Consider the following 13,058-nt stretch of genomic DNA (forward strand, 5'->3'; position numbering starts at 1 on the left):
GTTAAAGAGAACTTTTTTTTATCATTACAAATTATTATCACAAAGTTAAATCTTGCAAAAGAGATGAATTGTTAATTCAAACATTTTTTTGTTGTCAGAAACTACAAAGTTGTGCAAAAATAAAATCTGTGACAATCAATTCAATAAACCCAAAACTTGTAAAGAATACTTTGTTCCCCAGAAACTAGTGCAAATTAAATCAGTAAACCTTGACTTTGAAAGAACCTTTTTCTGCTGATGCAGCTGAACATCAGGAAAGCCATCAGTCGTCTGTGCAGCAAAAACTACTTCTTAGCATCAGCAACAGTTTGTTTGAGCAGTATCAGCTACAATCACCAATCACCAGAAGTATACAAACCACATCACAGCAGATTATCACTTAAGCATCTATAATATCACCACCGAAAGATTTTGGCGGTGGTGGAAGGACCTAGGCAAAAATAGAATTCTTCTAAGGTGAAATGCGACAGGGTGAATGAAGAGTGAATTTTTTTCTGTAGACAATACAGAGAATGACCATTGTCGTTTCAATCTACTGCGACATCGTTAGCACAATTACGCATTAGCTATATATTTCGATGTAGGTCCTTTACGCAAACAGGTATTTCATATGCTAATGTCGTTAAATCTGACAAACAACAAGCCCCTCTAGTTCAAAGTAATAGTTTGGAAATGATGATCACTCTCACCCAGAGCTTAACTCAGTTTATGTCAATCATGCAAACTACTCTTAACGAGATATTAAAATGCAAAGCCAATTAATGCGAATGCTTTTGTCTAATAAATGAATACTTTAAAAATTTGTACATGGAATGCAAACGGCTTAAGCCAACATAAACTTGAACTCACAAACTTTGTAAAGGTTGAAATTGTTACAAAGTAATTTCAACCATACATATGCTTGTGTACAAATCTGACGTCAGTCCGTCAGCAGAAAACATAACACCAACACCATTTCGAACAACACCAGAAGTAAACTCACCCTCAACAAAATTCTGTGCACAACCTAGAAAGAATAAGAGTTATTCAAATATTATCAAGATCAGAATGCAACAACACTACCTGCATTCCATGCGTCAATGAGCCGCGGGCATGACTTGACCTGAAGAAAATAAAAAGAAAAGTAATAAAACTAAAACACAACTTGAAATATGTTAAGGAATAAAACAAATGAATTTTTATTTACAAATTACAATATAAGATATACATGAAACATTTATTAAACAATAAAACACATTTTATATATTGAATTAATAAACATGAATTTCAAGAAATAAATTACCAACATTGAAAAACACTCATTGTTTACATTTTTTTATACAACATAAAAACAAAATAGAGAAAGAAAAAAACAATAAAACGTAAAATATAACACATCGAAAAAAAACCACTTCTGCTATAAATACTTTGGTTGGGTTATTTACTATCCAAGACAATAAATTATAATAATGCACTTGCACTGATTGTACTTAACAGTGTTAAAAATTCTATCACAACAATGTCACTCACTTGTAAATAATATAAATTAAAAAATTTAATATTATTTTTTGACTTTCTGATTTAAATCAGAAAGACGCAGAATATATCAAACGTAAACGCGCGGCGAAAGCAAAACAGGCATACAACACAAAGTACACAAAAAATGCACAAAAGCATGCAAAATACACAAAATACACAAGAAGGGCTCGCGAAAAGCACAAAAGTTAACACGAACAACGAAGTTTACCGGTACGCTACACCGAAAACTAGCAACTTGTCTCTTTGATATCAAACGATAAACAAGTTCAACTGGTCAATTCGATCAATATTAGTTTACAGGCTTAATCAGCCTAAACTGGTCAGTTCGATCAAATCAGGATAACCAACTGGTCAATTCGATCAATATTAGCTTACAGGCTTAATCAGCCTAAACTGGTTCGATCGATCAAATCAGGATATCTTACTGGTCTATTCGATCACTTGTTTTTATTGATTTTTTTTTTCCTTTTTACATTTAGTTTCTAATTTGGCTCATTCAGTCAAACTATTATATCCCTTAGCACAACGCAGGAGTCTTCTTAACGGATAAGCCAGAGCAGTCGCTGAAACATCGTCATCTTTGACAACAAGTGATTTTGTATATAATTCATATACTGAGGTGACATAAGTCCACCCCTAAGAAATAGTCACGCGCGGAAATCATAAATTTCTCGGATCCTTGGAAAATAATATTTTTTTATCTAAATCATAACTATTATAATTATTTTGTTTTGAATCATTAAATAAAGCATTAATAAAATATATCAAATCTACGTATTTTTTTTGTTTGGTCTCAGCGAACATAAATTTTATTGCAACGAACATGGACAGCCGCTTTGCTACCTCAGCAAAACATAACGACTGAAAAGTAGTCGTTACAATTGGCGCCCGAGCAGGGACTAGCAGAATTTGTCGCGAGAATACAAGGATTAAAACAATATAAACCGAAAGAAATTATGATTTTATCATCAGAATGGATGGCACAAGCTAACGTTACCACAAATTAAAATATAAACACAAGACGTTCAAAGATTAAATGCCTCATGTCGATCATGGCCTCATCGTATACTCATGTCATAGAACAGGTAAGGAAGTGGTCGGTACGTTACGACGGAGGGAAGAATCCATTGGGTTTCATAGAAAGAATAGAAGAAGTAGCAGATGTTTACGCTATTAACGTAAATCTAGTTCCCAAGACGATACCTATACTTCATGAAGATAAGGCACTAATGTGGTATCGCAATAATAATAAACATTGGCAGCTATGGAAAAATATCAAAGTCGACTTCCTAAAATTTTTCATTTCCTCTAGATATTTTGAGAAATTAGAAGATGAGGTGCGATTGCGGCTTCATAAACCAAAGGAAAAATTCAAGGATTATTTTATCGACATTCAAAATTTAATGCGACGAGCTTGCCTAAATCCAGATTCGCAATTAGAGTGAATATATCGCAACATGAATGCAGACTACAAAATGTACATCAAACATCAAGACTTCGCAAGTATAAAGGAATTAACAACACTTGCTGATGATTTTGAAGAACTTCACACAACACATCACAGAGTGAGTCGAGACCGTGATCAAGAAGAAACTATCCACAGGTGTACAGTAGTTGAGTACCTACCAACGATAACATTACAGAATACAATGAGTCTCATATCCATGACGCCAGTACGAGTTGAAGATATCTATAGTCTAGGCCCCGTATCACCTTTCCGGAACCAGCAGCAAAGTAACCAACAACATAACCAGTCGATAGATAAGCAAACAACAGCAGAAGTAAATAAAATTGCAACTTCAAAGACAGCATCACTATCCAAGACAAGTATAATACAAAGCACACAATGTCGAATTTACCCAGACAAGCATTCAGTAAAACTGCGAGAAAATTTACAAGAGCAAGCGCCATGTAAATGCCTCGTACCACCATCGCATGATCCAAAAGCAAACAAAGAGATACAAGAGTTCCAAATCCCAGAAGCACAACGTCATCGAAATTTAAAACATATCGAAGAAAATCCAAAAGTATGTAGTCTACAGCGATACGCACAAGATCGTCAAGAATCACAAACTCAAATACAAAAGGCACAACGACAACAACGTCCAAGATATATCAAACAAAATCCAGAAGTATTTCATCCAACCCGAGTAATACCAGATCAAGTGCAAGCGCATGAAATACAACCACAGCAAGTTCCGCAACGTGTTACGCCTATCGAAGAAAATAAACCAGGACTTAGTAAACATCGAATTTTCAATGCATATTCTACACGAGATCACGTAAACGTACAACTGCAAATACAAGATGTACAACAATCACGAGGGCTACAGATGTACGAAGAACATCCGATTACATCGTCAACAGAATTGGTGGGAACCTCATCAGAATCTATATCTCATGAACGAACGCCAACAGAAACCTCGCTAATACCATAACAGAAGGCACAAGTCGTTCCATCATAACAAGGTCAACCAAATGATATAATCATGGAAACTACTACAAGACAAGCTCAAACGATTCAAGAAACACAAAGTATTAGCCAATCATGGCAGCAACTATTACGAACTCATACACAAGAAGTTTTGGTAAAAGACACTATTCAACAAGAACAAATATCGCAGTTACATCTAGAGAAAGTTGGTTCTCCCCGTCTGATTAGAAAAGTAAATAAATCATTAAATCAAAACAAAAAATGTTGTTTTATAACTCAGGAACCATCCAGTTCGGGAAATCGGAAACAAGTAAAAGACCGAAGTAAACTTTAACAGGATCGCGATCAAAATAACACAGAATTACCAAGTCAAGCCATACATCGTCAGCAAAACACAGAGTCTAACACAAAATTATCAAGTCAAGAAATACATCGTCGACAAAACACAGAGTCTAACACAGAATTAACAAGTCAAGGCATACACCGTCAGCAAAACACAGAGTCTAACACAGAATTACCAAGTCAAGAAATACATTGACAAAACACAGAATCTAGCACAGAATTACCAAGTCAAGAAACACCAGGTCAACGGAACATAGAACTTAACACAGAATTACAAAGCCAAGAAACACAACGACAGCAAAACTCAGAACCTGACAGACAGTTACGAATTCGAAGCCAAGAATGTCGAGCACAAGTTTCAATTAATCGCGTCAGGCAACAGGAACAACTGCCACCTCAGGAAAAATTTAACGTAGATTAACCGAAGGCAAAAGGAACCAAGTCACCAACGTTAGTAAGACAATGTTATGCCGAAACTGAGATTCCAAATAGTAATCAAAATCGTCAGCAGCAATTAAGACCTTTAGTTATACTTAAACAAAAAGATGACAATCATAACATCAAAGACCAAGACGATTTCTACAAGATTTACAAGAGTCCAAAGAAACGAAAGAGAAATCGTGCCTCAGTCTAAGAGAAATATTCGCATCACAAGTAATACCAAGTACATTGAAATAATGTCATTATTTTTTTTCTTCACCGAAGAGGGGAGAAAATGTAAAGGTTGAAATTGCTACATAGTAATTTCAACCATACATATGCTTGTGTACAAATCTGACGTCAGTCCGTCAGCAGAAAACATAACACCAACACCATTTCGGACAACACCAGAAGTAAACTCACCCTCAACAAAATTCTGTGCACAACCTAGAAAGAATAAGAGTTATTCAAATATTATCAAGATCAGAATGCAACAACACTACCTGCATTCCATGCGTCAATGAGCCGCGGGCATGACTTGACCTGAAGAAAATAAAAAGAAAAGTAATAAAACTAAAACACAACTTGAAAACCACTTCTGCTATAAATACTTTGGTTGGGTTATCTTTCTTTTATGGATAAACACTGTATTAATTAAAAATATATTTTTCTATTAACAAACAAAACCAAACTACTATCCAAGACTACTACTACTATCCACTGATTGTACTTAACAGTGTTAAAAATTCTATCACAACAATGTCACTCACTTGTAAATAATATAAATTAAAAACTTTAATATTATTTTTTGACTTTCTGATTTAAATCAGAAAGACGCAGAATATATCAAACGTAAACGCGCGGCGAAAGCAAAACAGGCATACAACACAAAGTACACAAAAAATGCACAAAAGCATGCAAAATACACAAAATACACAAGAAGGGCTCGCGAAAAGCACAAAAGTTAACACGAACAACGAAGTTTACCGGTACGCTACACCGAAAACTAGCAACTTGTCTCTTTGATATCAAACGATAAACAAGTTCAACTGGTCAATTCGATCAATATTAGTTTACAGGCTTAATCAGCCTAAACTGGTCAGTTCGATCAAATCAGGATAACCAACTGGTCAATTCGATCAATATTAGCTTACAGGCTTAATCAGCCTAAACTGGTTCGATCGATCAAATCAGAATATCCTACTGGTCTATTCGATCACTTGTTTTTATTGATTTTTTTTTTCCTTTTTACATTTAGTTTCTAATTTGGCTCATTCAGTCAAACTATTATATCCCTTAGCACAACGCAGGAGTCTTCTTAACGGATAAGCCAGAGCAGTCGCTGAAACATCGTCATCTTTGACAACAAGTGATTTTGTATATAATTCATATACTGAGGTGACATAAGTCCACCCCTAAGAAATAGTCACGCGCGGAAATCATAAATTTCTCGGATCCTTGGAAAATAATATTTTTTTATCTAAATCATAACTATTATAATTATTTTGTTTTGAATCATTAAATAAAGCATTAATAAAATATATCAAATCTACGTATTTTTTTTGTTTGGTCTCAGCGAACATAAATTTTATTGCAACGAACATGGACAGCCGCTTTGCTACCTCAGCAAAACATAACGACTGAAAAGTAGTCGTTACAATTGGCGCCCGAGCAGGGACTAGCAGAATTTGTCGCGAGAATACAAGGATTAAAACAATATAAACCGAAAGAAATTATGATTTTATCATCAGAATGAATGGCACAAGCTAACGTTACCACAAATTAAAATATAAACACAAGACGTTCAAAGATTAAATGCCTCATGTCGATCATGGCCTCATCGTATACTCATGTCATAGAACAGGTAAGGAAGTGGTCGGTACGTTACGACGGAGGGAAGAATCCATTGGGTTTCATAGAAAGAATAGAAGAAGTAGCAGATGTTTACGCTATTAACGTAAATCTAGTTCCCAAGACGATACCTATACTTCATGAAGATAAGGCACTAATGTGGTATCGCAATAATAATAAACATTGGCAGCTATGGAAAAATATCAAAGTCGACTTCCTAAAATTTTTCATTTCCTCTAGATATTTTGAGAAATTAGAAGATGAGGTGCGATTGCGGCTTCATAAACCAAAGGAAAAATTCAAGGATTATTTTATCGACATTCAAAATTTAATGCGACGAGCTTGCCTAAATCCAGATTCGCAATTAGAGTGAATATATCGCAACATGAATGCAGACTACAAAATGTACATCAAACATCAAGACTTCGCAAGTATAAAGGAATTAACAACACTTGCTGATGATTTTGAAGAACTTCACACAACACATCACAGAGTGAGTCGAGACCGTGATCAAGAAGAAACTATCCACAGGTGTACAGTAGTTGAGTACCTACCAACGATAACATTACAGAATACAATGAGTCTCATATCCATGACGCCAGTACGAGTTGAAGATATCTATAGTCTAGGCCCCGTATCACCTTTCCGGAACCAGCAGCAAAGTAACCAACAACATAACCAGTCGATAGATAAGCAAACAACAGCAGAAGTAAATAAAATTGCAACTTCAAAGACAGCATCACTATCCAAGCCAAGTATAATACAAAGCACACAATGTCGAATTTACCCAGACAAGCATTTACAAGAGCAAGCGCCATGTAAATGCCTCGTACCACCATCGCATGATCCAAAAGCAAACAAAGAGATACAAGAGTTCCAAATCCCAGAAGCACAACGTCATCGAAATTTAAAACATATCGAAGAAAATCCAAAAGTATGTAGTCTACAGCGATACGCACAAGATCGTCAAGAATCACAAACTCAAATACAAAAGGCACAACGACAACAACGTCCAAGATATATCAAACAAAATCCAGAAGTATTTCATCCAACCCGAGTAATACCAGATCAAGTGCAAGCGCATGAAATACAACCACAGCAAGTTCCGCAACGTGTTACGCCTATCGAAGAAAATAAACCAGGACTTAGTAAACATCGAATTTTCAATGCATATTCTACACGAGATCACGTAAACGTACAACTGCAAATACAAGATGTACAACAATCACGAGGGCTACAGATGTACGAAGAACATCCGATTACATCGTCAACAGAATTGGTGGGAACCTCATCAGAATCTATATCTCATGAACGAACGCCAACAGAAACCTCGCTAATACCATAACAGAAGGCACAAGTCGTTCCATCATAACAAAGTCAACCAAATGATATAATCATGGAAACTACTACAAGACAAGCTCAAACGATTCAAGAAACACAAAGTATTAGCCAATCATGGCAGCAACTATTACGAACTCATACACAAGAAGTTTTGGTAAAAGACACCATTCAACAAGAACAAATATCGCAGTTACATCTAGAGAAAGTTGGTTCTCCCCGTCTGATTAGAAAAGTAAATAAATCATTAAATCAAAACAAAAAATGTTGTTTTATAACTCAGGAACCATCCAGTTCGGGAAATCGGAAACAAGTAAAAGACCGAAGTAAACTTTAACAGGATCGCGATCAAAATAACACAGAATTACCAAGTCAAGACATACATCGTCAGCAAAACACAGAGTCTAACACAAAATTATCAAGTCAAGAAATACATCGTCGACAAAACACAGAGTCTAACACAGAATTAACAAGTCAAGGCATACACCGTCAGCAAAACACAGAGTCTAACACAGAATTACCAAGTCAAGAAATACATTGACAAAACACAGAATCTAGCACAGAATTACCAAGTCAAGAAACACCAGGTCAACGGAACATAGAACTTAACACAGAATTACAAAGCCAAGAAACACAACGACAGCAAAACTCAGAACCTGACAGACAGTTACGAATTCGAAGCCAAGAATGTCGAGCACAAGTTTCAATTAATCGCGTCAGGCAACAGGAACAACTGCCACCTCAGGAGAAATTTAACGTAGATCAACCGAAGGCAAAAGGAACCAAGTCACCAACGTTAGTAAGACAATGTTATGTCGAAACTGAGATTCCAAATAGTAATCAAAATCGTCAGCAGCAATTAAGACCTTTAGTTATACTTAAACAAAAAGATGACAATCATAACATCAAAGACCAAGACGATTTCTACAAGATTTACAAGAGTCCAAAGAAACGAAAGAGAAATCGTGCCTCAGTCTAAGAGAAATATTCGCATCACAAGTAATACCAAGTACATTGAAATAATGTCATTATTTTTTTTCTTCACCGAAGAGGGGAGAAAATGTAAAGGTTGAAATTGCTACAAAGTAATTTCAACCATACATATGCTTGTGTATAAATCTGACGTCAGTCCGTCAGCAGAAAACATAACACCAACACCATTTCGGACAACACCAGAAGTAAACTCACCCTCAACAAAATTCTGTGCACAACCTAGAAAGAATAAGAGTTATTCAAATATTATCAAGATCAGAATGCAACAACACTACCTGCATTCCATGCGTCAATGAGCCGCGGGCATGACTTGACCTGAAGAAAATAAAAAGAAAAGTAATAAAACTAAAACACAACTTGAAAACCACTTCTGCTATAAATACTTTGGTTGGGTTATCTTTCTTTTATGGATAAACACTGTATTAATTAAAAATATATTTTTCTATTAACAAACAAAACCAAACTACTATCCAAGACTACTACTACTATCCACTGATTGTACTTAACAGTGTTAAAAATTCTATCACAACAATGTCACTCACTTGTAAATAATATAAATTAAAAACTTTAATATTATTTTTTGACTTTCTGATTTAAATCAGAAAGACGCAGAATATATCAAACGTAAACGCGCGGCGAAAGCAAAACAGGCATACAACACAAAGTACACAAAAAATGCACAAAAGCATGCAAAATACACAAAATACACAAGAAGGGCTCGCGAAAAGCACAAAAGTTAACACGAACAACGAAGTTTACCGGTACGCTACACCGAAAACTAGCAACTTGTCTCTTTGATATCAAACGATAAACAAGTTCAACTGGTCAATTCGATCAATATTAGTTTACAGGCTTAATCAGCCTAAACTGGTCAGTTCGATCAAATCAGGATAACCAACTGGTCAATTCGATCAATATTAGCTTACAGGCTTAATCAGCCTAAACTGGTTCGATCGATCAAATCAGAATATCCTACTGGTCTATTCGATCACTTGTTTTTATTGATTTTTTTTTTCCTTTTTACATTTAGTTTCTAATTTGGCTCATTCAGTCAAACTATTATATCCCTTAGCACAACGCAGGAGTCTTCTTAACGGATAAGCCAGAGCAGTCGCTGAAACATCGTCATCTTTGACAACAAGTGATTTTGTATATAATTCATATACTGAGGTGACATAAGTCCACCCCTAAGAAATAGTCACGCGCGGAAATCATAAATTTCTCGGATCCTTGGAAAATAATATTTTTTTATCTAAATCATAACTATTATAATTATTTTGTTTTGAATCATTAAATAAAGCATTAATAAAATATATCAAATCTACGTATTTTTTTTGTTTGGTCTCAGCGAACATAAATTTTATTGCAACGAACATGGACAGCCGCTTTGCTACCTCAGCAAAACATAACGACTGAAAAGTAGTCGTTACAATTGGCGCCCGAGCAGGGACTAGCAGAATTTGTCGCGAGAATACAAGGATTAAAACAATATAAACCGAAAGAAATTATGATTTTATCATCAGAATGAATGGCACAAGCTAACGTTACCACAAATTAAAATATAAACACAAGACGTTCAAAGATTAAATGCCTCATGTCGATCATGGCCTCATCGTATACTCATGTCATAGAACAGGTAAGGAAGTGGTCGGTACGTTACGACGGAGGGAAGAATCCATTGGGTTTCATAGAAAGAATAGAAGAAGTAGCAGATGTTTACGCTATTAACGTAAATCTAGTTCCCAAGACGATACCTATACTTCATGAAGATAAGGCACTAATGTGGTATCGCAATAATAATAAACATTGGCAGCTATGGAAAAATATCAAAGTCGACTTCCTAAAATTTTTCATTTCCTCTAGATATTTTGAGAAATTAGAAGATGAGGTGCGATTGCGGCTTCATAAACCAAAGGAAAAATTCAAGGATTATTTTATCGACATTCAAAATTTAATGCGACGAGCTTGCCTAAATCCAGATTCGCAATTAGAGTGAATATATCGCAACATGAATGCAGACTACAAAATGTACATCAAACATCAAGACTTCGCAAGTATAAAGGAATTAACAACACTTGCTGATGATTTTGAAGAACTTCACACAACACATCACAGAGTGAGTCGAGACCGTGATCAAGAAGAAACTATCCACAGGTGTACAGTAGTTGAGTACCTACCAACGATAACATTACAGAATACAATGAGTCTCATATCCATGACGCCAGTACGAGTTGAAGATATCTATAGTCTAGGCCCCGTATCACCTTTCCGGAACCAGCAGCAAAGTAACCAACAACATAACCAGTCGATAGATAAGCAAACAACAGCAGAAGTAAATAAAATTGCAACTTCAAAGACAGCATCACTATCCAAGACAAGTATAATACAAAGCACACAATGTCGAATTTACCCAGACAAGCATTCAGTAAAACTGCGAGAAAATTTACAAGAGCAAGCGCCATGTAAATGCCTCGTACCACCATCGCATGATCCAAAAGCAAACAAAGAGATACAAGAGTTCCAAATCCCAGAAGCACAACGTCATCGAAATTTAAAACATATCGAAGAAAATCCAAAAGTATGTAGTCTACAGCGATACGCACAAGATCGTCAAGAATCACAAACTCAAATACAAAAGGCACAACGACAACAACGTCCAAGATATATCAAACAAAATCCAGAAGTATTTCATCCAACCCGAGTAATACCAGATCAAGTGCAAGCGCATGAAATACAACCACAGCAAGTTCCGCAACGTGTTACGCCTATCGAAGAAAATAAACCAGGACTTAGTAAACATCGAATTTTCAATGCATATTCTACACGAGATCACGTAAACGTACAACTGCAAATACAAGATGTACAACAATCACGAGGGCTACAGATGTACGAAGAACATCCGATTACATCGTCAACAGAATTGGTGGGAACCTCATCAGAATCTATATCTCATGAACGAACGCCAACAGAAACCTCGCTAATACCATAACAGAAGGCACAAGTCGTTCCATCATAACAAAGTCAACCAAATGATATAATCATGGAAACTACTACAAGACAAGCTCAAACGATTCAAGAAACACAAAGTATTAGCCAATCATGGCAGCAACTATTACGAACTCATACACAAGAAGTTTTGGTAAAAGACACCATTCAACAAGAACAAATATCGCAGTTACATCTAGAGAAAGTTGGTTCTCCCCGTCTGATTAGAAAAGTAAATAAATCATTAAATCAAAACAAAAAATGTTGTTTTATAACTCAGGAACCATCCAGTTCGGGAAATCGGAAACAAGTAAAAGACCGAAGTAAACTTTAACAGGATCGCGATCAAAATAACACAGAATTACCAAGTCAAGACATACATCGTCAGCAAAACACAGAGTCTAACACAAAATTATCAAGTCAAGAAATACATCGTCGACAAAACACAGAGTCTAACACAGAATTAACAAGTCAAGGCATACACCGTCAGCAAAACACAGAGTCTAACACAGAATTATCAAGTCAAGAAATACATTGACAAAACACAGAATCTAGCACAGAATTACCAAGTCAAGAAACACCAGGTCAACGGAACATAGAACTTAACACAGAATTACAAAGCCAAGAAACACAACGACAGCAAAACTCAGAACCTGACAGACAGTTACGAATTCGAAGCCAAGAATGTCGAGCACAAGTTTCAATTAATCGCGTCAGGCAACAGGAACAACTGCCACCTCAGGAGAAATTTAACGTAGATCAACCGAAGGCAAAAGGAACCAAGTCACCAACGTTAGTAAGACAATGTTATGTCGAAACTGAGATTCCAAATAGTAATCAAAATCGTCAGCAGCAATTAAGACCTTTAGTTATACTTAAACAAAAAGATGACAATCATAACATCAAAGACCAAGACGATTTCTACAAGATTTACAAGAGTCCAAAGAAACGAAAGAGAAATCGTGCCTCAGTCTAAGAGAAATATTCGCATCACAAGTAATACCAAGTACATTGAAATAATGTCATTATTTTTTTTCTTCACCGAAGAGGGGAGAAAATGTAAAGGTTGAAATTGCTACAAAGTAATTTCAACCATACATATGCTTGTGTATAAATCTGACGTCAGTCCGTCAGCAGAAAACATAACACCAACACCATTTCGGACAACACCAGAAGT

General features: G+C 35.8%; 2 protein-coding genes across 2 annotated transcripts; both read left to right on the top strand.

Annotated features, from left to right (window-relative positions):
- The first annotated feature begins 7,961 nt into the window (after positions 1–7,961).
- LOC119665814 lies at positions 7,962–8,882 on the top strand. The gene is made up of 3 exons (XM_038075063.1): positions 7,962–8,138; positions 8,187–8,229; positions 8,455–8,882. The coding sequence occupies exons 1-3, from the start codon at positions 7,962–7,964 to the stop codon at positions 8,880–8,882; spliced, it is 648 nt and encodes a 215-aa protein (XP_037930991.1).
- Positions 8,883–11,936: 3,054 nt separating this feature from the next.
- LOC119665815 lies at positions 11,937–12,857 on the top strand. The gene is made up of 3 exons (XM_038075064.1): positions 11,937–12,113; positions 12,162–12,204; positions 12,430–12,857. The coding sequence occupies exons 1-3, from the start codon at positions 11,937–11,939 to the stop codon at positions 12,855–12,857; spliced, it is 648 nt and encodes a 215-aa protein (XP_037930992.1).
- Positions 12,858–13,058: the final 201 nt, after the last annotated feature.

This window comes from Teleopsis dalmanni, chromosome 1, assembly GCF_002237135.1.
Source record: "Teleopsis dalmanni isolate 2A chromosome 1, ASM223713v2, whole genome shotgun sequence".
Taxonomy (NCBI): Eukaryota; Metazoa; Arthropoda; class Insecta; order Diptera; family Diopsidae; genus Teleopsis; species Teleopsis dalmanni.

Coding starts and splice junctions, on each gene's coding strand:
- LOC119665814 (XM_038075063.1), top strand. CDS start 7,962: ATGGAAACTACTACAAGACAAGCTCAAACGATTCAAGAAACACAAAGT. Junction 8,139..8,186: donor CTCCCCGTCTGATTAGAAAA/GTAAATAAATCA, acceptor TTTATAACTCAG/GAACCATCCAGTTCGGGAAA. Junction 8,230..8,454: donor GAAACAAGTAAAAGACCGAA/GTAAACTTTAAC, acceptor GACAAAACACAG/AATCTAGCACAGAATTACCA.
- LOC119665815 (XM_038075064.1), top strand. CDS start 11,937: ATGGAAACTACTACAAGACAAGCTCAAACGATTCAAGAAACACAAAGT. Junction 12,114..12,161: donor CTCCCCGTCTGATTAGAAAA/GTAAATAAATCA, acceptor TTTATAACTCAG/GAACCATCCAGTTCGGGAAA. Junction 12,205..12,429: donor GAAACAAGTAAAAGACCGAA/GTAAACTTTAAC, acceptor GACAAAACACAG/AATCTAGCACAGAATTACCA.